The following is a 24,765-nucleotide window of genomic DNA, read 5'->3' on the forward strand; positions in this document are numbered from 1 at the left end:
TTTGTTTTTTGCTTCAGTTAGCCCGCTTGTAGAAACCTGTCCTTGTGGGAAGCCAGGGGGCCTGGTCTGTGTGTCAGTGGGGAAGTGGCCAGACAGCGGGGTGCCCCCGCACCCCCAGTGAGAGAGACAGCCCTGTCAGAAGTCACAGGTGGGCGGGTTGGCTCGTGGCTGTGTTTGGTTTGGTCCACATAATATTTTTTTCAAGTGTGAGCCAATGTTTAAGAATCAGGTGATTACACACCAACACCCACCTTGCAGGTAACTCTTGTTTCCTTTCCAACTGGGTGCCAAGTCCTAACGTGACGGCTGCCCCCCGGTCCGCCTGCAGTCCCCACCACACCCTGCTGCCTCCGCACAGGTGGAAGCGCCATCCTCGGTGGGGGCCGCCCAGGCTGGGGGCCTCGCCTTCCTGGGAGGCAGGAACGGGAGAGCGAGCCGGGGGCCTGTGCCGCTGGGTTCCGCCCGCACGTCCCGGGTCACCTCCCTCATTCATTATTGATGATCATACATTATTTATCGTGACGTGGGTACATTACTCACCCGGCCCCTCAGCGCATTTGGGTTTGCTACCCTCAATAAACACAGTAGTAACGTGATCCTTTTCCCCACTTTGTATAAAAAATTCCAGCAACAAAGTAAAACCGACCTCCTTGGACCCGCGTTTCTGTAATGTGGTGCCCACGCGGTAGCGTGTTGACCGTGGGGTGGGGGGGGGGGGCGGCTCGGGAGGGCCTCCCCTGTTTATGCCTCATGCTTCCAAACTGCTTCGGGTGTTTTAGAACAAGTACTGCTTTTTGATTTTTAAGAAAAGGTGGCCAGTGCTACAGGTAAAAACTTCTGGCTGAGAAAGAGTCTAGTAATTGCTAGAAAAGATCATAGCAATTACCTCCGATCCTGGCAACTGGTGAAGGGGAAGGGCCCCATGCCTTTCCTGCTGTTCCCTCTCTTCCTTCCCACCCTTCAAGGCTGTCAGCCCTCCTCCTCCAGGCAGCCTCCCTTCCATCCCAGCCCCTGGCCTGTCTGCCTTGTTGCGGCCGAAGGGTGGGCAGCCCTGCTCAGGGGAGGAGCAGGGGTGGCAGGGGCAGCCCTGAGGCAGCCTGGCCCCAGCTGTGGTCTCCCTGCCCGCAGAGGAGGCGCTGTGGACGACTCGGGCAGATGGGCGGGTCCGCCTGCGCATTGACCCTGGCTGCCCTCAGCCCCCTGACACTGTGCATCAGATGTTCCTCGAGGCCCGGGACAAGTATGGGCACCTCCATGCTCTGGGCTTCAAGCGCCAGGGCTCATGGGAGCACATCACCTACTCCCAGTACTACCTGCTGGCCCGCAAGGCCGCCAAAGGCTTCTTGAAGGTGAGTGACCCTTGAGGCGGGCCCTTCCCTCCCCAGGCCAGCACTGGGCCCTCACAGCGCCCCCCCCCCCCATTGTGATCACATTCAAATCTAAGTGAATTTGGAAGCTGGGTGTTGGCCTGCAAAGGCCCTGGGAGGGGGAGCAAGGGCTGCTGGGTAATGGACACCCCCCCCCCCCACAGCCTCCTTGGACTGAGTGGGACCCCGGGAGGGCCCCGAGGTCTGGGAGGGGGACTTGATGGGCATGGCAGGCCCAATTCCCTGTCGGCTTACCTGGCCTGTCTCTGGCTACAGCTCGGCCTGGAGCGGGCGCACAGTGTGGCCATCCTCGGCTTCAACTCCCCCGAGTGGTTCCTCTCAGCGGTGGGCACCGTGTTTGCAGGGTGAGCTCTGGGGCCTGGCAGAGTCCCGGGGTGGGGGTGCGGTGCAGGGACTGGAGAGAGGCCCCACCCTTCCCCCACATCCCACCTCTTCCCGGAGACCCTCTGCGGAGCTGCTGGGGGAGCCCTGCCTGCTGGGGTGGGGGGGCGGGTGGGGGGCTCTCTGGGGCTGGGCTGGAGAGTGGGGTGGCCATCTGCATCTGCCTGACCCCAAGCCTGGGTCCCTGCAGAGGCATTGTCACCGGCATCTACACAACCAGCTCCCCCGAGGCCTGCCAGTACATTGCGCTGGACTGCCGCGCCAGCGTCATCGTGGTGGACACGCAGAAGCAGCTGGAGAAGATCCTAAAGGTTTGAGGGAGGGGATAGGGCTGCGGGGGCTAAGGCTGAGTGTCCTTGGGGACTTGCGGCTTGCGAAGGACTCCCTCACCTCTAGCCACAACCCCCATGCTCTCACAGGTCACCGCACTGAGGCCCAGAAGGTCCCAGGGACATGCCCCATGTCACTCCATAAGCGGGTGACTGGGCCTGGGCTGGAACACTCAGCCACCCCACGGTCTCCTGTGACTTACTCAGGGCCGGGCCCCCTGTGGGGCCAGGGACCTGTGCCAGGAAGGGCCAGCTGCCCTGAGGTGGTGGGGGGCCGCAGGGCGGGCTGTCAGGACAGAGCAAGAGCTTGGCGTGCTTGCGGAGCCAGCTGGTCTTTCTCTGGGGGCTGATGCCACCTCGTTCACGTTATGTCCTGTCGCCACATGCACCACACAGGCGTGTGGTAGCCTGGGGACACCTAGGTGTCGGGATGTGCCCAGCCACATGCGAGGCCCTCTGCGGGCTCGGTCGGCCCTGCCCATGGGTTCCCGACACGCAGGCTCCCTCTTGTGCGCCCCTGACAATTAGTGCAGAAACCCTCTGCCGCTGCACTATGGACCTGCCTTCTCTTACTGTTGAAACGGGCTCCCTGTATCGGCGATGGGACTGTCCTTCTGCTTGGGGGTCCTGGTCCATCTCCACCCCTTTTGGGACCCTGTATTTTCCGGATCTCCCATTCTGAGTGTCTCCATCTGTCTGACTTGGACCAGTGCTCGGGACGGGGAGAGGAGATGTGGGTGTGGATGATTCGTCCCAGGGTGAACTGCCCTTCTCACCCTTCCCACCCTATGCACCAGGCCCTTCACGAAAGCGATAAGGGACAAATTCTGAGGATAGGGGCGGGTTCCTGGCCTGCCAGCTGTCCTACAGCTCAGTGGGGCCCTGATTTCCTCAGGAGTGTTGGCTCCGTGGGCCCAGAGGCCCCTGCCGAGAGCCAACCCCCTTTTCCCGGTGTTCCACCAGGTCCCCATGGGGAGGGCCTGGCACTTCAGGAGCCCCCAGGAGGCTGTGCCCTGTCCCTCAGGGAGAGACCTCCTTCCTCTTCATAGATGTAGATCGAATCCACAGGCCCCCTCCCAGCGCCATTTGCAACTGAAGAAACCAGCCCACAATTAGGAAATGTCCTCTCTCGGCAGTCACCCAAGTTAACAGTGATCATGAAAGCTTCCAGACAAACTCAGACGAGAGCACCCAGTGGGCCCCGCATATCTGTCATCCAGATTTCACGCTCGTCGGAGATGTCTCACCACTCATTTCACCGATTCATTCGCCTTTTGTGCTGAAATACTTGAAGGCAAATCTCACGTTGTCATTTCCATCCTTGAAAATTTCAATATGCATCTCTTAAAAAAAAAAAAAAAAGGACACTTAAAAAAAATAATCACAGTAACAGTCACATTTAACACGAGTAACAGAAGCCCTTCACACCCAGTCCCCACACTGCCTCTTCACGGCCAGGTCGGTTTGGCTGAGCCAGGATCCAAGCCCTGTGCGTGGCGGTCTCAGTTCGGATCAGAGCCACTGGCCCATGTGGTCCCAACCAGGGAGACCCCACCCCAGGGAGACCCCACCCGAGAGAGACCCACCGCCTCTGAGCTCAGCGTGGGCCCCGTGTGCTGCCTTCAGCACGTGCTGGTGAGCTGACACAGCTCCCCTGTGAGAGCCTGTGGAATCTGGGTCAGCCCCGCTGGACCGGACTGACGGTCCACAGCTTCCCACAGCTGCCTGCTGGCTTGTTCCTCTGACCTTGCACTTCCTGTTACATCACTGGCTTCATGCATCGCAGAGCAAACACTGTGGGGCAAGAACACTCTGTAGGGGGCGCTGCTGACTTCATTCTGCACCACCTCACGAGGCAGGTGCTGTAGGTGGCCACGAGCTCATCCACTGTGACATTCCCATCGACCTTTCTCCATGCATTATCTTTACTTGGGGGAGCCCAGTGACCTTTCCCACAGTGTCTGCCAGGCAGACTGACCCTTGGAGATGGGGCTCTTCTCCAGAGGTGACTATTTTTAATGAAACTCCATTTCTTTTTCCTGTCAACACAGATCTGGAAAAGCCTGCCCCATCTGAAGGCAGTAGTCACGTACCGAGAACCCCCTGCGGAGAAGATGGCTGGCGTGTACACGGTACGGGCAGAGGGCCTGGGCTTCCGGCGGGGCTTGTCTGGGCCCGTCCCGCTGACCGAGACGGCCCACTCTCGCCCTCCGGCTGCAGATGGAGGAGTTCATGCAGCTGGGGGAGCAGGTGCCCGAGGAGGACCTGGACGCCGTCATCGACACCCAGCAGCCCAGCCAGTGCTGCGTGCTTGTCTACACGTCTGGTACCACCGGCAGCCCCAAGGGCGTGATGCTGAGTCAGGACAACGTAGGGCCAGCACCCCACCATGGATGGGCAGCCCTGGATCTAGGCAGTGGCCCCCAGCAGCCCTGGGGAGGCCCCTCTGGCCTGCAGCTCAGGGAGCGGGGATGCGTGGGGCACCCTTCTGTCTGTGGTCCAGACTGAGCCCAGTGAAGGGGGGAGCCTGTCCCTGGGGGTTTCTTGCAGAGATGCCCAGGAGGACAGACACCCCAGGGGTGCCCCAAAGAAAGAGTCCAAGCCTCCAGGGACCTGCACTTGTGAGCACGGCCACAAGTCCGGCAGGCGGACACTGCCAGGCCCGGCCCTCCTTCTCCAGGTCACGTGGACAGCACGGCACGGCAGCCAGGCCGGCGGCATCCAGTCATCCGAGGTGCAGCAGGAGGTGGTGGTCAGCTACCTGCCCCTCAGCCACATCGCCGCCCAGATCTACGACCTGTGGACGCCCCCCCGGTGGGGGGCCCAAGTCTGCTTTGCCGAGCCTGATGCCCTACAGGTCAGCCTGCCCTGGGCCCGCGTGGGTGTCCGAGCGTGTGTGCCAGGCCCTGGGCGTGCATGAGGGACTGCCCTGGCTGCCTGTGCGTCTCGTCAGTCAGCATTCCTCCAGGTACTTCAGCACAGCCCTCAGCCGCTACACAAGAAGGGAAGCTGATGGCACTGCCTAAAGGCAAGTCGGGGCAGAGTAGTTCTGGGGGGCCCAGCGCCATCGAGGATGGGCCATCCTCGGAGGAAGGTCACAGATGGTTGCAGATGGCCACTGCCTGCCCTGCACCTGCCTCAGCAGCTGCACCTGTTCTTTGCCTCCTTGTTTTAACCATAAGGGCTTTCCCAGAAGTGCCCCTCCCCACCCCGCAGTTGACTTGTCCCCATCTGGCATCTCACTGGCCCAAGTGGGGTCACATGTCCACTCCTAAACCAGTCACTGCTTAGAGGGGTGGCGTGTCACCTTGAGTTAGTTAAGGAGGAATCACCAGGCAGGACTCAGGAAGCATCAGAACTATGCCAGGGTTTGTTGGCAGGAGCGAGTAGTGAGCAGATGGCTGTGGAGTGGCAGCCGACAGCACATCTGTATGCACGATGCCTGTGGTGTGTGCAGGGTGACCCTGGTGACAGGGCCTCCTGCCCCTGCTGGCCCTGAACCAGGAGGCCTCTCTCCCTCTGGCGGCAAGCAGGGGAGCCTGGCGGATACGCTGCGGGAGGTGGAGCCCACGTCCCACATGGGGGTGCCGCGGGTGTGGGAGAAGGTCATGGAACGCATCCAGGAGGCGGTGGCTCAGTCCGGCTTCATCCGGCGCAAGATGCTCCTGTGGGCCATGTCGGTGATGTTGGAGCAGAACCTCACCTGCCCGGAAAGGTACGGGGGGCCGGGTCACGCCCCAGTATGCAACGGAGGATCTGTTAGCGCAGGCCTCTCCCGGCCCAGTGGCCCTGTGCGGGGGCCCCGCAGTGGCTGGGCTGGAGCCCCTGTCCTCTCCCCAGGCCCCACGGGACTCTCTGGGTTCTGTGAGGACTGACTTGCTGCCCCAGGTGCATTCACCTCCTGGGGAGCAGCTCCTGACCTCAGCAGCTGGCCAGAGAAGGGGCCACAGTGATGGGCTTTTCCAGCCTCCAAGGGACCACTTGGATCTCTCCTGCTGCCTTTCGATCACCTCATAAACTGCCCCCAGTGCTGCGGGAGGGTCAGGGGCAGAGACCCGGCTGTTCTGGTTTAGAGACATTTCCCAGATGTTCCCTGGGCAACCTGTTGAAAGTACACCATGTCTCATGAGACAGGTGTCCATGTGTCTGCGCCGCCACTTCACATCATACACACATGGAATGAATGTGTGTGACAACCTGGTCATGAGCTTCAGATGGGCTCACACACGCTTGCATAGACGTGTCTGTGCATGCATGCTGCCAGTGCACACGTGTTCTCTTGTGTGCGCATGTGTGCCCCTACACAGCTGACTCTGCTTGACTTCTTGGCTGAAGACTTATTTGCACACATACTTCTGTGGGCGTGCATGTTTATTGGCAGGGCCAGCATTTAAATTATGTAGTGGCGGGTTCAGCATTGGCCCCAACCAGTCAGAACAGAGAACCAGCTGGGCCAGTGTGCACCCACTGAACGACCCGCCCTGTTCATGTGCTCATGTGTTTCTCTGTGGCCCATTTTCCCTCTTCCACCAGCGACCTGAAGCCCTTCACAGCCAGACTGGCAGATTACCTGGTGCTGGCCAAGATCCGCCAGGCGCTGGGCTTCGCCAAGTGTCAAAAGTGCTTCTATGGAGCCGCCCCAATGACCGTGGAGACACAGCACTTCTTCCTGGGCCTCAACATCCGCCTGTACTCGGGGTACGGCCTCAGTGAGACCTCGGGCCCCCACTTCATGTCCAGCCCCTGCAACTACCGGCTGTGCAGGTACGCCTGGGGCGGTGCCCGAGCGCACACTCCCTTGTCACAGCCCTCAGTACCGCCTGCTGACTGGCCCTAGAGCCTGAGCCCCTGGGCCACAGGGTCCCGGAGCCAGGTCCCCTGGCCAGGCCACAGTCTCATGGCGGTGGTCTCTGCCAGTGTCCCACGGTCTGTGGTGGAAAGCTGACCAACGGCCCCGGGACCCTGGAGCAGGGCTCTGATGGAGGAATTCCCCTTTGTGCCCCCTTCTGTGAGGAGGCTGTGATAAGTGTCCCAGAGTCACTGATAGCACAGGTGCCACCTGGGGTCAGAGTGCAGGGATAGGCCAGCCTCCTGGGGGCAGAAAGGACAGTCTGACTTATGGAGTGAGTCAGAGGACCCTCTGCTGGGCTTAAACACCTTCCATCCCTGCTTGCCTGTCACAGAGCCTCAAGTTTGTCCCATTAGGGACACCCACTCATTCATCCACTCACCAGAAAACCCTCGATTGGCCCCACTCCTCAGTTCTGGGTCCCCAAGGCCTGGGAGGGGCACCTTGTGGGCATCAGTGGAAACAGAGAGATTGGGGATCCCGGGCTCTCAGGGGCCTGACCCGGGGCTGGAGGAACCAGCCCCCTCTGACCAGGCCTCCGGGCCCCCACCCCAGCTCCGGCAAGGTGTTGCCTGGCTGCCGGGCAAAGCTAGTGAACCAGGACGAGGAGGGCACCGGCGAGATCTGTGTGTGGGGCCGCACCGTCTTCATGGGCTACCTGAACATGGAGGAAAGGACGCGCGAGGCCATCGACACTGACGGCTGGCTGCACACCGGCGACCTCGGCCGCCTGGATGCCGACGGCTTCCTCTACGTCACAGGACGACTGAAAGGTGCAGGGAGGGGCCCACAGCCACCAGCACCTGCACCCATGACGAGCAGGGGAGTCCCTAGGTGCCGCCACCCTGACAGACGCCACTTTCCTGACCCTTGGTTCCTGTACAGCAGGTGTGATTATTAGCCCAAGTCCCTGAAGAGGGCGCCCAGTCATGTGAGGACACCCAGCTGGTAGACGGTGCAGCTGGGACTCAGACTGCTGGGCAAGCGAGGCCAGCCTTCCCAGAAAACTTAAAGGCATAAATGTGTGTTTTTTACATGAAACGTGGATATGATGTAGAGCAGAACACGAGACTTCCAAAAAGTTTCTCACGAAGAACGTGGCTTTCCCAGGGAATAAGCGGGACTCCTCCGTAGACAGGGGCTTTGCTGACTTCGCTCTAGTGACCTGATAGCCACCTGGCCAGGTGTCTCGCTCCATTCTGTGTCCGCGGCCTGCACAGGACCTGTGCACAGAACGGGACCAGCTCATCTTTCTTGACTTGGACAGACTCGGGGGGCCGGAGCACAGCACAGTGACATCAGTCAGGCTATGTTTATGAAATGCCCTGGCGTTACCGTCCAGCCTGGACGTAAGCCGTCACTCTGTGAGCAGACCATTGTGCTGAGGGCCCGGCTCCTGGCCCCGCACTCGGGCACCCAGTACGCATGCGGATGAAAGAGTGGGCCGTGGACAGGTGGATGGGCGCGGGAGAGCTCAGAGAAAGCAGAGTTAGTGAGAACGGGGAATTGCACAGGCTTCTTGAAGGAGGCAGCTGAGCTGGTCCTTGCAGAATAGGCAGCCTGTTGGGAGAAGGGGAGAGGGCATCCCTGAGGGCAGGTGTCAGCAAGGGGAGAGGCCCCCTGGCAGGGTGAAGCACTCACTGCACTTGCATCAGCTCTGCCGTGTGGCTGTGGAGAAACTCTCCATTTTCCTGTCAGAAGTGGGAAGAGTGCCTGCTTCTGTATCGGCCTGCAGTGAGGGTTGAGTGAGTTGTTACGTGTAGCACTTAGCGCAGAGCCTGAATGTGGTGAGTGCTGCATAAGGGGCAGGGGTGGTCGCCCAGCAGAGGTGGGGTGTGACATGGGAGATTCAAGGGTGAGGTGGGAGGGTCAGCGAGGACCTGGGTCTGGTAGGTGTCGGAACAGGCAGAGAGCCTCAGGTGGTGAGCACAGGAGAATGAGCACTGGGTGAGCGTTTGTCTTCCAGGGGCTGCCCTTGTCCCCAGCAGGTGTGAGGGGCTTCTGAGGGTGCTGCTGATCCGCTGCCACAGAGGGCACCTCTGGCCTCCCTGAATGGCCAACAGTGCTGCCCGCTACTATGGCCAAGGCTTGTGTCCAGATTCATCCTGGGCCTGGCCTTGCCTCCCCAGAACTAATCATCACGGCTGGCGGGGAGAATGTGCCCCCGGTGCCCATCGAGGAGGCTGTGAAGGCGGAGCTGCCGATCGTCAGCAGTGCCATGCTGATCGGGGACCAGAGGAAGTTCCTGTCCATGCTGCTCACCTTGAAGGTGTGTCTGTGGGTCTGTCCCAACTGAAGACACATTCAGACAGGACACGCCTGGATGTCAGGACTTCGTTCTGGGACAGGCAGTGCTGCAGCCCTCGGGGGCAGCTGCCCCTCGGGGACATGCCTGCTGCCCCCACAGGGACAATCTGCAGCCCCTGCCGCGACAATCTGTGTCTCCCAGCACAATCTGCTCAGCAGGAGCATGGCCTGCGGGGGCCGGGCGTGGCAAGGGTTGGGTTGTCATTGCCTGGGGTGTCAGTCTCAGTCCTCTGCTCCTCTCACCAGTCGGGGCGGCAGTTGCACCCCAGAACCACAGCTCACACGATCCACCTGCTGGGCGCTCCTCCGAGCTCAGGCCGCATCCTGAGCAGCGGGGCGTGGCGCTGACCCCATCTCTGGTTTGCAGTGCACCCTGGACCCGGACACCTCTGACCCAACCGATCAGCTGACTGAGCAAGCCGTGGAGTTCTGCCAGCGCGTGGGCAGCAATGCCACCACGGTGTCCGAGATTGTGGGGAGCAAGGACGAGGCTGTGTACCAGGCCATCGAAGAGGGCATCCGGAGGGTGAATGGTCAGGCGGCCGCCCGACCCTACCACATCCGCAAGTGGGCCGTTCTCGAGAGGGACTTCTCCATCTCGGGTGGAGAGCTGGGTAGGTTTGCTCTGGCTGCTTCCCTCGGGCCCAGGTGCTGTGTGGGAGGACAGGGCCGTGGCAGGGCCTGGGAGCTGCCTGTCAAGCAACTGTGGCGAGTGGAGGTCCCTGACAGCCCTTCACGCCAAAGGGCACTGCCCAGGGCATGGGCTGTGCCGGAGAGCCCGCTGCATGCATAGGGATGTGCTGGAATGAGTTACTTTGAACATGCGACACGTGACTTTGCTTTGACTCTAGGCCCACTGTCCCCTGAGGTCACCGTGGGGCCACCTGGCAGACACCAAGGCCCTGCTGATGGTTGGGGTGGAGCTCCTTGGCTCCAGGGGGTGAGACCACCATGACGTCCTATGACGTCACCTCATCTGGCAGGAACAGTGGTGAAGCCCTCTGGACCGTGGCCCACAGAACCCAAGGGACTCTGCTGCGGCCTTGGCTGGGGTCATGGAGTCTCTCATGACAGCTTGGGGCACTTTCGTGGCCCAGGGGAAGTGGCAGGGCTCCTCCAGGGGGGCGCCCTCGGACCGCTCGAGGCTGAACACAGACACAGTGACGCTGAGCAGTGACTGCCATCAGGTCTGGACCACCAGCCACACGCAGGTCCCCTCTCAGCAGTGCTGAGAGGTGACCCTGAGTCTGGGCTCTCCAGTCACACAGACAAGAGTGAGTTGGCACAAAGTGGACTTGCCGCTGCCCAGCACCTTGGGTCTGAGCCATTTTCACCCTCGCTTCTAAGGGAGAGCCGAGGCCTCTCAGCTGGGCGCCCCGCCCCGCCACAGGCAGTCGGAGCTCGGTGTCCAGCGTCATCGCAGGAGCTTCCCGAGTGCAGGTGTGACTTGCACGTTAGTTACTGTTGTGTAACAACGTACCCCCAAGTTCAGCAGCTTAAAACAGGAAGCACCTTTCTTAATTCCTGTGGGTCAGAAACGCAGGCAGCTAAGTTGGGTGGTTCCAGCTCGGGGTCTCAGGTTACAGCAAGCGTGGGCTGGGCAGCAGCCCCTGGAGCTCAATGGGCTCTGCGTCCCTGGCTGTTCGCCAGCCTGGAGGCCCAGCGACAGCTGCCAGTGCGCTCACAGCATAGCAGCGCTGTGCCCCAGAAGCGCGATCCTCAGCGCCTGGGCCAGAGCCTACAGTCTTGCCGTGTGGGTCGCTTGAGTCATGGCTGCATTCAAAGGACAGCACATAAATGCATGGAGGTCGGACATGGGTGCAGGTCAAGGGTAAGACGGAGGTGGCTCCCACCACCACATCTGTGAGAGAAGCCTGTCTGTCGTGACCATTCTCCGAAGTGACAGACACCACTCCTGTGCTCTGTTGCCACTGTGACCGATGCCGCTGCCCCCTGGGTAGCAGGGCTCAGGTACGGCCATCTCGGAGGCTGGCTGCCCATTCATCCGGCTTAACTCCAGTTATAGGACTCGGCGGGTCTGGATCTTCACCACGCACCTCAGAGTTCTCGGAGGCCTCGTGCACTCATGTTTCCCAATCTGCTTTAGGTCCCACGATGAAGCTGAAGCGGCTCACAGTTCTGGAGAAGTACAAAGACATCATCGATTCCTTCTACCAAGAGCAAAATAAGTAGTGCAGGAGCCTCCTTCTTCCTCCCGAAGCCGACAGGCCCCCGGAGTGACCTGATGCATGTCCTCTTCAGTCTGGGCGCAGGGACTTCCGGCCGGTCTGTTAGGTCTCGAGCCAGGTACGGCACCAGCATCTGCGTTTGCCAGGTCTCACGCCAACAATTCCAAGAAGCTTTGAGTGCACATAGTTTTAAGCGTCGCCTTTTGTTCAGGTGACAGGAGACCAGCTCTCCTTCCAGAACTGAAGTGCTGACACTTTATGGCTTTAGTTCCAGGTAGAATTTATGGGCCGGTAGCTCACTGAGCGGCCTGCCAGTGGCAGGCTGTGTGGAGGAGGGAGGGGAAGTCAGCTCATGTTACTGCAGGTGCCCCCGGGACAGTGGCTGTAACTCACTCACTCTGGAACGTGCTGGACAGGCCACCGGCCACTGCACACCCAGGCTGTCCCCAACATGCGCCTACTGACGTGCTGCTTCGTAGGGCTGCTGCTGCCTGTATGTATTTAATGTATGATCTGGATATTAAACTTCTTAACAACTGTCAACAAGTATGACTTTTCTTGTCAGCGGAGCAGGGGGGACCAGCCCAGACAGTGGCAGGTGAGTGAGGGGCCACGGGCACCTGGGTAAGCGGAGGCACTGCCCCCGCCTCACGGCCCTGCAGCTCAGGAGCCGCTCCTAGTGTGAGGCTGGGTCCCGGACCTCGAGAGAACACACATCTCAGTCGATTTTGGAATTCTTTATTAGTGTGAACACAAGAATAATTCGCAAATTTCAACAAAACAGAGGAAGCAACAGCCGAAACAGGAAAATACATGTGAGGTTGTAAGTCTGGTTAGAAGCCTTAAAAAGCACCCATGCAGGAGATGCCTGTTGGTAAGGTGTCCTGTGACCTGGGCGTGTTACACAAAGCCTCAGGTTTGCGTTGTTACACAAGGAGCGAGGGGCAACACGAGCTGCCTTTGGTGTGGGGCTGAAGGCTACCTGTCCACGCAAACAGTGACTCACTCAGCGTCTGAGAACGAAGAACCACCACCGTGCGGGGGGCAGGGGGAGCGGTGCCTGAGGGCAGAGGCTGAGCCCAGGCCCTGTGCTGCTAGGCTCTGTGACCCCAGCTGCTTCCTGGGGGTGCTCTAGGGGAAGGGGGTGGCCTCTGAAACAGGAAATTAAGTGTGGTCAGGCCTCTCGGCAGGACAGGCTGGAGCGGGACACACGTGCTGCAGAATTGTGACCACACATGGGCCGGCCGCCACACCCGTCAGTTGGGGCCTCCATGGTGTTTAGTGTGTGTCCAGGGAAAAGAACTTCGGCCCTTCACTTCTTGAAAGGCTCAAGGTAACAAAATAATTCAGCAATGTAGTTTTATCTTTGTAGTCGTGCCAATGTATTACTGTATCTTATTAACAAAAGTTACCTCTCATATTTCTTGGATCTGAAGTCTTTATTCATAGCCAGTAATTCATACAAATCTGCCTTAATTTTCCATATCATAAAGAAATATACCATAGTCATAGTTTGTGATGTGAACTTTCCTCGGAAATTTCTCTGGTGCCTGTTCATTTGATAAGAATGTCATCTTGTGCTATTATGTCAATATTCTGTTTTATTTCTATTATATTTTTCATAAACTAATGACAACTTTTTCTTTACAAAGTTAGATATTTTCTCTTGTTAATTCTGTATCATATTTACAGCTGAGGAAAATGGTTTTAACTGAAGTGTAAAATGGTTAACAATGGCAATACTTAGAGTTTACAAAAAGTTTATACCAAATAGACATCAATAAATAAAACAAGCACTTGGAACAGTCCTTTGAAAGCAGACCTAGGGACACCACCCGCACCCTCTGCAGACTGTGTTGAAAGGCCGGATGTGGAGGTGTGCTCCCAGGAAGCAAGGGGACCCAGTGCACTCTGAACGGGACGTGTTCTCACACAGCTTCACGTGGCATCGGCAGCAGGGACTGACGTGGGTTCCCTCTGGAGAAGCCTTAATCCAAGTCTTTCACTCGGTGACAGATTTCTTGTGTGAAGTCCGAGCATTTTGCATTGCCTCCCAAATCTTTTGTTAAGCTCTGAGAAAAGGAAAAAGCAAGAGTAAAAATGTATCTCACGGTAAACCAAAGCAAGGATATTTTTGTTCAAAGCACATGGCGAGACACTAGCTGAGCAGGCTACCTGGCTGCTGTCTCATTTAGTTAATTTCAAAGCTGCCCCCACTCACCACGTCTGCCTCCCCAGGAGGATGGCAAAGTGCCAAGAAAACGTCTGATTATGGACATTTAATATCTAAACGAGGGATCATAAATCCCATGGCGAATGGCGAAAAACTTCAGACATATTTTGGTCTGTTTTTAGAGGATGGGAAAGAAACACTAAGGTAATTTAAATCACTGACTCCTAAAACTTCCCTCTACAGGCAAGACACTCTCCCACACAGCACTCTGCCGCCAGCATGTCCCCCCTCCACTCCCAAACAGACCTCCGCATACCGACCTCAAGTCACCGCACCCTGCGTAATTTAAAGGGCCTGCTGTGTAATTTGGCCCCTCTCTGCTGGGCTATCTGTGAACAGGTTAAATTCACAAATACAGTGTCGGAATAAAAAACAAGATGATATATGCCCTTCAATAGGCCTATTGGGCTGCTGTCAACAAGCTTGGGTTTCCCGTAAGAAGCAAGTAGCTACCATCTCCTCCGTGCTCCCTCGGTCAGAGTAACCCACCGCACCCCTTCTGGGGCCGCAGGTGCTTATGGAAGCAGGGAAGTTTGTTGGGCAGGAGCCAGACTGGGTGAGAACCCAGCTCTCCCATGTGAAGCTGTGAGACCTCTGACCTCATCTCTCTGTGCCTCGTCTCCTCATCTGTGAAACGGAATTCATTACAGGACCTGCCTCACAGAGTGGTGAAGCAGATGTGCTGAGATGACATCCACAGAGACCACAGAGCACAGGGACTGGGTTAGCACCAGCCATGGCTGACACTGCGTGTCTCTGACGCACATGGTACGTGTGCCACCACGGCGTCACAGACACAGCTGCGTCTGCATCTACTGCTGGCTTCCAAGTCTTGGAGGCCAAGACCTCATCCTATTCCTCAGTGTGTTTATGCTTCACACCTCAAAAGGTACGCAACAGACTTTTGTTGGGGGGAGGGAAAAGCCACGTAGACAGAGGTAAGGGCCTTGACCACGATCACACTGCCAACCACGGGACACCTGGGCCTGGACCAGCTCTGACTCTCAAACCCTTGCTCTCCCCACGGCTCGCTCAGTGCTTCTCAGCCCTTTCCAGTGAAACACGTGGAGCCTCCCTTCAGGAAACACGCGTGTGTACACACACCCCTCAAGTTCACTCGGGCCCGGGAGGAGAAAGCCTGTCCAGCATCAGTCAGCTCCCTCCCAGGTAAAACCGTGGAAGACACGCAGGAGGACAGACCGCTACGTACCTTCCCGTCTTTAATGGTGGCGAAGCAGGCTGCCTCGATCCGCGCAGCGTGGTCGAACAGCCCCATGTGGCGCAGCATCATCACCGCGCTGAGCAGCAGGGCCGTGGGGTTGGCCATGTCCTTGCCGGCGATGTCGGGGGCCGTCCCGTGAACCTGCCTCAGGGAAACACGGCATGGTCAGGGACACAGGGCTCAGTCCTCTCTCCTGACCAGCGAACATAGTCGCTGAACAGTGGCTGCGCCCGACTCATCAGACATCAGACACAGGTCTAGAAACAAAGCCGCAGAAAAATGAAGGGTGAAAGTAACAGTTTGAAGAAATTGCAAAACTGTGGACTACCTTTCTGTCAACTTTCAGTGAAATATTTCAACTGAGGAAGTTTAAATATTAAGGATACAACAAAAACAACCAGGAAATGAATGAATAAACCATGTGTATATTAAAAAAAAAAAAATCCCTCACTTTATAAAAAAAAAAAACTATTTTCTTTTAACTGGAAAAACAACAAAATTGGAACACATCTGTGCAGATCACCCATCCTGGGTCCTCATGCCATTCAGCCCAATTTCTGCTTTGCATGTCAGCAGGGTCCTTACCGACTCGAAGATCGCAACCCCGTTGGCACCAATGTTGCCGCTTGGTGTCACGCCAAGACCTCCAATCAATCCCGCACACAGGTCACTGGGGGCAAAGAACATCAGGAGTGTGGGTTTGAAAACTAAAACGTCTCACCCAGCACCCAGACATCCCCTTTTAAATAGCATCCTCCACTGCAAGTAACCGGGGCTCCCTGGAGAAACGGCCAATCCCAGGACTAGGTTAGGAAGATAGGGGTGAACCTGGAGCATGGGACCATGTCAGGACGCAAACAACAGCTCAGCAGGGTGCCCCTGGCCAGGTCCAGACCCCCCAAGTCTCCACATGAATGATGGTGACAGGTGTAACACGGAACAAAGAAATGAGTCCTGACTGACTGACACAGACACATACGTGGCAAGGAGAAGCCTGTCCCTCAGCAGAACGCCAGGTAAGGAAAGTGAGAAGGAATGATGGACTCAGAAAATCACCATTTGGCCAACACTGAGTGTGAGTGTGTAAAGAGAGGGAGAAATACAGTATAAGTGGTAAAATGTTGACATCTGGGGAACGTGGGTGCTGAGTACACAGGAATTCTGTGTACCATTCTTGCTACTTTTCTGTAAGTCCAAAATTATGTCAAAAGTTATGAAAATGATCACCCACCTACTTAGCGATACAGAAAACATTGAGGTCAATCAACCAGTAAAACACACGAAGACTGTGCAGAACTAGCGATCAAGGAGCAATGGCCAGGAGCCGAGATGGCACAGAAATGGGGAACAGCCCACCCGCATGTAATCACAAGCCACCCCCCTGAACTGTTACAGCTCAGCTCACGTCCTACAGCAAACACGACTCATTTTTGGACCTTTATGAAAGACACTACAGGCTATAAGGTGCAACCAGACTTACCTCAGGATGTCTCCGTACAGATTTGGCATAACAAGAACATCGAACTGGGACGGATCTTGGACCATCTACAAGAAACACACGTGTGCATTCAGCAATCAGACGGACACAGTAGGCAGACACACTGCACGCCACAGAAAGGAGCAGGCCAGCAGGCATGCACACTTACATTCAAACATACTGTGTCGAGGTACATCTCGTTAAATTTAATGTCTTTACAGTTTTCTGCAACTTCCCTGCATTTTTGCAGAAAAAGCCCATCTGACATTCGCCTGTATTTAATCAAATAAAAATTATTGAAAGCAAAAACATGCAGAAAGAAATGCATCAAATCAGAGAAGTAAAAGTTCCGAAAGCCAAGATGGGTGATTGCAATTACAGTAAATTATTTCTTAGGCAGTGGTGTTACTCAACAAGAATTAAGAAATAAGTATTTATAAGAAGATGCTAAAATCGCTTTAAAAGGTTGACTGAATTGTTTTAACAGTTTGACTCTTGTGCATGCTCAACTCGTTCTCAGGTCAGGAAACCCGTTTCTGTCCACATAGACAAGGACCTTTAACCGCTGGGGCTGAGGAGAACCTGATGGGCTAGAACTGCACACCTCGAGGATGAGCGCTGCAAGCGCTGACTACTGCAAAGCCCCCGAGTACGTGACCATCACAAACACTCCCGCTGTGCTATTGCTGCAGGGGTTCCAGACTCTACAGCTTCCTTCTCTTTTATTTCTTAGTCCCCCCTTAAACTCCCAGGACCTGAATTCCCAACCACCCCCTGCCCCAGTCTGCTCCAGTCATTCCCCCATTGAGGACATGAAAGTAGGAGATCGTGACAGAAGTGTCTGACCCTCTCACTGGTAAAAGGGGTGTTTTTCGGAGACACCAGGAATCAGTGCACAAGCTGGACAGAAGAAAGTAAACCCCACTGCTCCCCCACAAAGCGTGACAGGGCGCTGGGCCCACAGGCACTCACATGATGTTGGCTTTGTGCACGGCGGTGACGTTGCTCCGGTGATTGTTCCGGGCATACTCAAAAGCGAACTCTGCGATGCGCCTGCTCGCCTCCTCGGTGATGAGCTTGATACTCTGCACAACGCCATCCACGATCTGAAAGAAGGACATCAAGACAGAAGTCCTGCGCTGCTGGAAAGGGGGTGGCGATATCCCAGCCCTGGACGGCTGTGTGAACCGTTATCATCTTGGGCGTGCTCACAGTGCCAGCAACCATGGCCAGCATCCTGCATTCAGTGCACCAATGGGGTTCATGTTGATCCAGCCCTATGAGGTAGGCACTGCAAGCCCCATTGCACAGATGAGGAAAACAGGTTCAGAGATGGTCACCCGCCCAAGAGTACCCCTGTGAAGTCAGGATTCAAAGTTCACACTGAGGGCATGTTCCCAGGCCCATGCCATTGCCTGGGCATCCACGTGAGCACCGTGGGCAGAGACCCAGGGCCGAGACAAGCGGCCACACCTCAGGCCAAAGTGTACTGCCTCGGGAGCTGTTCTCACTGGGAATCTAAACAACGGCCCGAGTGCACAGGAAGCAACCCAACTAACAACAACATACCACGTGCTCGATGCCACTGTACTCTCCTTCTGTGTTCTCGCGAATAGTGACAATATTTACATCATTGTAAGGGGTTTTATAGCCTTCGATGGAGACACATGGTCGGACATTTGCATAGAGGTCGAAGGTTTTACGCAGCAATAAGTTCATAGATGGGTGACCAGCTGCTATTGGGGTCTTCAAAGGGCCTGTGAGAAAGAAGACCACCCAGACAATAGGATCTTCTGTTCTTCTTTATAAACACAAGTACATAAGGTTTGTTTGAAATGGCAATTTGGGGTTTTAATTTTCCATCAGAATTGTATTTAGGACCCTCCTCTAACATGCTGCTTCCTGAACTGAGGGACACTTTTATGAAAGAGCAGAAGGACAGACAGGTGCTGTTTGTGAGCTGCATGTTCTCTTCCTCACGGGGGAGTCCATCCTGGCTGGTCACCCTCGCTGGTCATTCAGTGCCCACTGACCCCGCCCCCAGGATCCTTGTACCTACGTTCTGCCTCAGACTGTACCCATCCCTCAGATTCAGCTGACACAAGGAGATCTCCTCAAGGGAGCTTTTTGGAACATTCACTGAGCACCTACTGGCTGAGGACCAAGTGTGACATGATCTAATCCTCACCACCATCCTATGAAGTGTCAGCTCTGTCACTGTCACTTAAAAGTAGAGGAAGAAAACAAAATTCTTTTTGAAAACCAAGAGTAAGAAATCCATGCAGACCTCCCAGGCAGTATGTGGCAGAGATGAGATCCGCATTTGATCTGTCTGGATTTAAAGCCTGCCGTGTGCTAGGATTCTGAACCATGACCTTAAGCATGTGTTAACTAAAATACATTTGACCTTGGCCAATAACACTCCGTGTTTTCACTGCAGAAAATATGTTCCGAAATGAAAAACACATCATCTTACTATGAGTGAGTGGCTTCATGAGAGGCTAGCTGTATTCAGCTTAAATGCATAAACTTTCAAAAACATAACACTGGGAGCAGCAATCAGAGCTACCTTTCAGGCCCATCTTGTTCTTGTCCATGGACTCCTTGGCTTCCGGAGGGATCATCCACTTTCCTCCCGGGCCTTGGATGGCAGTGACGTTCCGCTCCTCCCATTGAACGGGCGCCTGGACGCCGCACCACAGAGCACAGTGAAGGGAAAGACTGTCAGCAACACACTCCTTCACCTTTGAGTGCAAGTGGCGACAACGCACTCCGTAAAGGTCCAGAGAGTCCCTGGCATGCGAGGATAGGTGTCGTTCTCTAGCCTGCCCTGAGGGATGTCCACCCCGTCCAGTCAGGCCCCTAGCTGCCACCTGCCCACTCCAGTTTTTCACAGCGCTTAACATGGCTATAATTAGAGTATGATCATCGGCTGAGAAGTACGGTTGGTAGAAATGTTACACAAAACCGGTAAGTGGATGAACCGGGAAGACACTAAGCTAAGTGAAGTAAAGCCAGTCATAACTGACTCTGTATCATAAGCTTCTATTCACATGAAACGGACAGAGCGAATCTGTGGAGACAGAGTAGCTTAGTGGTTACATGGGCTGGGGATGGGGGGTAGGGTGAGAGAGACGGGGAATGGGGAGTGGCTGCTGATGAATACGGGGTTTCTTTCTGGGTGATGAAAATATTCTAAAATTAGATTGTGGCGAAGGTTGCGTAACTCGGTGAATGTACTAAAACCATTAAGCTGTGCACTTTAAATGGTGAGCTGTACAGCGCGTGAGCTCTCTCTCAGCTGTTAAAAAAGAAAGCTATTATCGTATAACCTACGAAGGCAGCAGTTTGAAGGCATAAACCACAGCATCATCCTTTCTTCCCACCCACATCCTTGACGTACACATGAGTGTGCACATCGAGTGTGCCAGCGTCAGGGCAGAGCAAGCATGCGCCTTGTGAAGGACACGGGCTCAAGCCCGTCTCCATTGTACTGAGGCGCTTCTGCACCAGCATCACGCCCTCTGCAGGCGTTCTATTTACAAGCTCACAAAGAAAAACAATGTGCGTATATTTTAAACAAATTGCATTCCTCCACTCACAGCTGTTGGTATCATAACCACCACTAATTTAATCTTACACATTTATCACCTGCAGCTATAAACCGCAATAATAAAGCATCATGTCAAAAAAGGTCCAAGTTTCCTTATTTCCCAAGACAAAACGAAGGCTGGGCTCTTGGAATAATACCTCACACTTGATGATAATACCACATCAGAATTTTTTCTAACCTTTCAAAATCGGCTATGTAGTGTTTTGAAACAGCAATCCTATTCTCTTGGGCAGGAAGGCAGAAGGCGGTAGACAGGTGACTTGGCAGAGCTGAGATCTGCTTTCATCACTTTGCACAGAACTGGTGCCAATGTAGCGGCTTAAAACACCAATGTTCCAGTTAAAATCGTGAGGATTAACAGACCGTACCACGCCATGTAAATGCGAACAATTCATCCTGAGAGGTCACAGACTCCCACAGGCTAAGAAGCTCTTCTACAAATTGCTATTTAAGGTATGTTTAAAGTCCACTTACTTTGGCAGCATCAAAAATCTTCATAACTGAGGCTGAAATCTCTGGGCCAATACCATCTCCTGGAATTAAAGTTACTGTCTGAACCTGAATATAAGAAATCATCAAAGACGACAGTAAGAATTGATTTTTGAAGGTTTAAAAAAGCGTATCATTGACAAATCCACTTTATGTGTGTCGGGTGTGGGGCGTCTCAAGAAGACCCAAATGCCATTAAGAAAACAGACCTACCTCCCATGGGCTCATCGAAAAAGGTAAGATTCAAGAGACTCCACAATTCTACTCTGTAGCAGAGCTCAGAGTTATAAAAACAACTCAAGCGATGGTCTTTAGATAAAAAAATAAAGTACCAGACTTCCCAATTGCTATTTCTTTTCAGGTAGGCTACAAAGGGACCCGTTAATTGAAGTCTATAAAAGCAGAGAGAGCAAAAGTTTTCAACAGTGTTCTCTCACTAAAACTGAGAGGGCTTCCGTGAAGGCAAGTGCTTTCCCTCCCCTGGGGTCCTGGAAGCGGAGTTTGTCACACAAACCCGGTCAGTCTCATCAAACACCGTAGGACCCACTTCCAGAAGCGGGTCTCGGAGATGAGATCTCCCAGTAAGAGAGGGTCTCTGTTTTTCTGAGTTCCTCTATAAAACTGGCTACTTAATGACAAATGTCATTGAAATAAACTCAGCAAAGCTGACTCGTAACCAATGAGAATAGCTCATGCAATTATACCTGCACAGTGCGAGTTCTACTCAGAGTGACAAGTGTATTTATAGAGTACCCTCAACAATTTAGTTCAAAGGCTCCAAACCAAATGAAGCCAGCATTTCAAACATAGAAATAAACATGTGCGAAGGGAAATGAGGAGAGGACTTAAATTAGTTAAGATAATATTCAGTCCCTCTCTCTCCACTTAGAAACTATACATCAGTGTTTGCGGACTTTCCTCTACCTGGAGGTTTGGCCCAGACAAGGTCCCTGGCCTTTTCCAGTTCCAGCTGCCTGTGCTACTTTTTTTAAATCACCGGTTCAAGTTTCCCTGGTCTTTTGCCTTCCAGTGATACTCCTTGAGCAGGTGGAGTAATTCAATTTTTCTGTACAACTGAAGAAATCTTTTCAAAAATTAGTTTCTCCTCATACTTCTTTCAAACATACTCCCATCCCCACCAGGCTAATATTTTTTAAGAAATGGAGAGCCTGAAAACTAAGTCACAGCAGAGCGCAATGATCCTTTCATTAGCTTTCCGAAACGCATTTAAAAAGCTCGCTTCACTGTTCTTCAGCTTCAAGTGCAGCCGCACTCTGCATCTGTGCAGGAGCAGAGCCCACAACCTCTGGCTTCTTCCTGTTCTAACATGTTGCAATAAATGTCATCAGGCCACCCAAAAAACCTACTTTATTCTACAGTAGAGAAAGTAAATGAAAAAAATACGCCTTAGCCTTATAAATGCCACATAGAATAATATGTGATATGGGAGCAGAGGAATCATGAAATCCAAACCAGACTCTGCAAGAAGGCTAAAATAAAAGCACACAGGAGGAGCCACTGACCCACAGTCTTAGAATGCTCTAAAAATGTGGTATCAGCTTTTAAAGCATAGAACTCCAGCGCCGCGAGTTCCAAAAGCAGCAGATTTCATGAAAAACAGACATGGACGTGACAGCCTGTAACGGCCGCGGAAGGAAAGAATAAGCCCGCGGGGCTTACGGGTGTTTGAGACACTCCTACTTAGCAACCAATCTACTATTTTCAGGGACGCTCACAAAATAAAAATGCAAAGCAGGTTTTGAAGCTTCTCAACAATTTTTTCTCAATGTGTACTCATTTTGAAGAAAAACCTGTCTTACCAAAATGAGACTGTGACATAAAGTAACAAGCTCAAGGGAAATTTCTATCTATTTTTAACAAGGCTCTTTCCAGATATTATTAATGTTACAGACTGGCATAGCCAGCTGTAATGTAATTCTTTTAAATGTGACCTAATAGATTTCTGCATGTTAGTCAATAATTTCAATATACAGTATAAGTATGGCCAATTTTCCCTAATTTTAAATAAATGCAGATAAAGGGCTACATAATGCGTTAGAGCATCTTTCTTGAGAAACTTCTAAAAGGAAAAAATAAAAGATGTAATTATACTCACACCACCAGCAAAACCTCTGGTCACCTGTTTTGGGCTGTGAAATGCCCCCAGCAGCCGAGAGACCTATGTTAACACCAACAAAGAAATGTCATGCACAGAACTAAGGCAGAGATGAAGTCACTTCTAACAGCTGCTAATGCTGCAAGTTTGCAGAGATATTCGGGAATATTTTCTCATATATTAGCTCAATGTGGTAAGCTACCTCAGATCTGAAAATCTACAGCATTCAAATTACCTTTTGCTTCAAGAACGTAAGTAGTATATACTACTCCAAAAGCACTTTTATGAATGTCAACTGTCAAAAGACGTTGAAGGCAGAAGGAAACTATGCTTTCTCGGGTCAAACAGTGGATGTTCCTCATCAGATATCTTTGAGGTACCTTCTGCTCCAATCTGTAAAGGGAGAAACTGGCCCCACAGAGGTCAATGGACTGTGAAAGTTCCACAGAAGTCTATGCCAGGGGAGAACCTCCTCGCCTTCTGATTCCCCAACCCAATGGGCTCTCAACGCCTGTGTTTTTTTCCTTGTAGACCACACTAAAGGCAGAACAAATTGACCAGTGCTTTGATTATCAGCGCACAGTCCCTCCTCTGAAGGCTTCCCTTACCTACCACAGCTGAATGAGGTGCTAAGAGTGAGGGAATGACTTCTGTTGAGACAGTGACACAGTAGCTGCTTCCCCTTCAGGAGCAAATGTGACATCAGTTACCGTCACAGACAAACCCAGGTCTGAAGAGGTACCAAGCAGAACCCAGTTACGGAAGAAAATTGTTAGTGACGTTGGAGAAACTTGGCCTGCGTGAAGACTGTAAAATAAATCTGTTGATAATCCCTTAGGGACGCTTCAGGCATGTGTTCCTTCTGCAGGAAGCAGGTGATTTTACTTTTTATTTAAGCCCCAAACAATTCTGTGAAGCAAGTATAGATATTTTAAACATGGACACATTAAGGCTCAGAGATGTTAAGTAATTTGTTCAGGGTCACACGGCCAATTAGTGGCACCGTCAGGATTTAAACCTAAGACTCCGACATTCCAGTGTAGACCTTTCCCCACCAAATAACAGAGCATGTAAACCTCACTTTAATCTCAAAACAAAGGAAAAACTGTATCAAAATCTACAGGGGGAAAAAATTAAGATTTTTATGGTACATTTCTAGGGGATTTTTCTTGATCAGCACCAGGAAACCTGAGAGCCTGTTTCTCCCCCGCGCCTATAATCTGTGGTGTGACCTTGGCCCCAGAGCAAGCAGAACGGGACTAAGAACCGGGAACATCCACCCAGTCCTCTGGGTTTCTCTCGGTCTGACACCGACTTCCTGCGTAACCTTGAGGATGACCTCTAAGGACGCGAGTGAGTGCCACCCAGAAACCAAGAAGCCGCAGAGACGGTGTGAGCCCTGCCGAGCCCTGGCATCCCATCTGTCTGGATCGCGGAAGCTCTTCAGACCGCAGACCCTCACCAAAAAGGTGGAAGAGCTGTACGAGGGCTCAGGTAGCAATTCTAAGGTGTAAGGTGCCCGTGTCCTTCGGAGGGAGCAGAGCCGCAGGGGCAGACCGGCGAGAGCCGGGCAGCGGCGGGGGAACCTGGAAGGAAGCAGCCTGGGGTCGCCCACGGGACCTCGCCCGCCCAGAGTGCGCGGCCGCGAGGTGACCCGGCCCCGCCAAACGGACCCGAGGAGGCCCAGCAGGACGACCTCGGGCCGTACAGCTCTGCGCGGGGCCTGGGCTCGGGCCTAGGGTACCGCGGGGAGCAGGGCCGCGCGCCCCCTTGTCCTTGTCATCCCTCTCCAGCGCGGTCCTTCTGATGCGGGCTGATCACAAGCCACGCGCGGGCCACCTCCGTATCAAGCCCGCCGGATCCACGCTGCAGCCACCCGCCCGGCGCTCACCTTGGACATCCACGCGGGCCCCGCCATAGCGTCGCTCTCCTCACCGCGGCGACAGAGCAACTCTACTGCGCAGTCGCGAAGCCCGCGTCGACTCACACGCCAGGGCGGCCCCGCCCCCTAGAAGCCCCGCCCCAGAGCCCACCCCGGGAATTCCTGCTGTTCGGTGGCCGGCCTGGACACGCACCGCCTCCGCCTCCGCTGGCCAATCGCGGGGCTCATCTCTTGGTGACGTAAGCAGCCAGGGCCCGGAAGCCGCGAGGTTTGGCTCACCCAGGCTTCTC

General features: G+C 54.1%; 2 protein-coding genes across 9 annotated transcripts in view; one reads left to right on the plus strand and one right to left on the minus strand.

Moving 5' to 3' along the window:
* Nucleotides 1–12,067, plus strand: part of ACSBG1 (acyl-CoA synthetase bubblegum family member 1) — a 28,029-nt gene extending 15,962 nt beyond the window's left edge. For 6 of the 8 annotated variants that reach the window (XM_024561786.4, XM_045196448.3, XM_045196446.3 and 3 more), the window contains 12 exons: nt 1,129–1,349; nt 1,644–1,732; nt 1,960–2,080; nt 4,150–4,230; nt 4,319–4,468; nt 4,779–4,955; nt 5,632–5,813; nt 6,632–6,862; nt 7,503–7,720; nt 9,077–9,216; nt 9,622–9,868; nt 11,362–12,067. In XM_024561786.4, coding sequence (XP_024417554.2) covers nt 1,129–1,349; nt 1,644–1,732; nt 1,960–2,080; nt 4,150–4,230; nt 4,319–4,468; nt 4,779–4,955; nt 5,632–5,813; nt 6,632–6,862; nt 7,503–7,720; nt 9,077–9,216; nt 9,622–9,868; nt 11,362–11,447 — 1,943 coding nt within the window. In that variant the 3' untranslated portion in view covers nt 11,448–12,067. Of the gene's footprint in view, nt 1–5; nt 259–1,128; nt 1,350–1,643; nt 1,733–1,959; nt 2,081–4,149; nt 4,231–4,318; nt 4,469–4,778; nt 4,956–5,631; nt 5,814–6,631; nt 6,863–7,502; nt 7,721–9,076; nt 9,217–9,621; nt 9,869–11,361 lie in introns of those variants that run through there. The other 2 variants (XM_045196451.3, XM_045196445.3) reach the window with 2 other exon arrangements.
* Nucleotides 12,068–12,165: 98 nt separating this feature from the next.
* Nucleotides 12,166–24,606, minus strand: IDH3A (isocitrate dehydrogenase (NAD(+)) 3 catalytic subunit alpha). Its single transcript, XM_024561806.3, has 11 exons — nt 24,485–24,606; nt 22,594–22,656; nt 20,463–20,546; nt 18,945–19,059; nt 17,945–18,132; nt 17,348–17,481; nt 16,545–16,647; nt 16,379–16,443; nt 15,484–15,568; nt 14,887–15,039; nt 12,166–13,515 (listed from the first exon to the last, which is right to left on the minus strand). The coding sequence occupies exons 1-11, from the start codon at nt 24,509–24,511 to the stop codon at nt 13,432–13,434; spliced, it is 1,101 nt and encodes a 366-aa protein (XP_024417574.1). The 5' UTR covers nt 24,512–24,606; the 3' UTR covers nt 12,166–13,431.
* Nucleotides 24,607–24,765: the final 159 nt, after the last annotated feature.

This window comes from Desmodus rotundus, chromosome 10 (assembly GCF_022682495.2).
Source record: "Desmodus rotundus isolate HL8 chromosome 10, HLdesRot8A.1, whole genome shotgun sequence".
Lineage (NCBI taxonomy): Eukaryota > Metazoa > Chordata > Mammalia > Chiroptera > Phyllostomidae > Desmodus > Desmodus rotundus.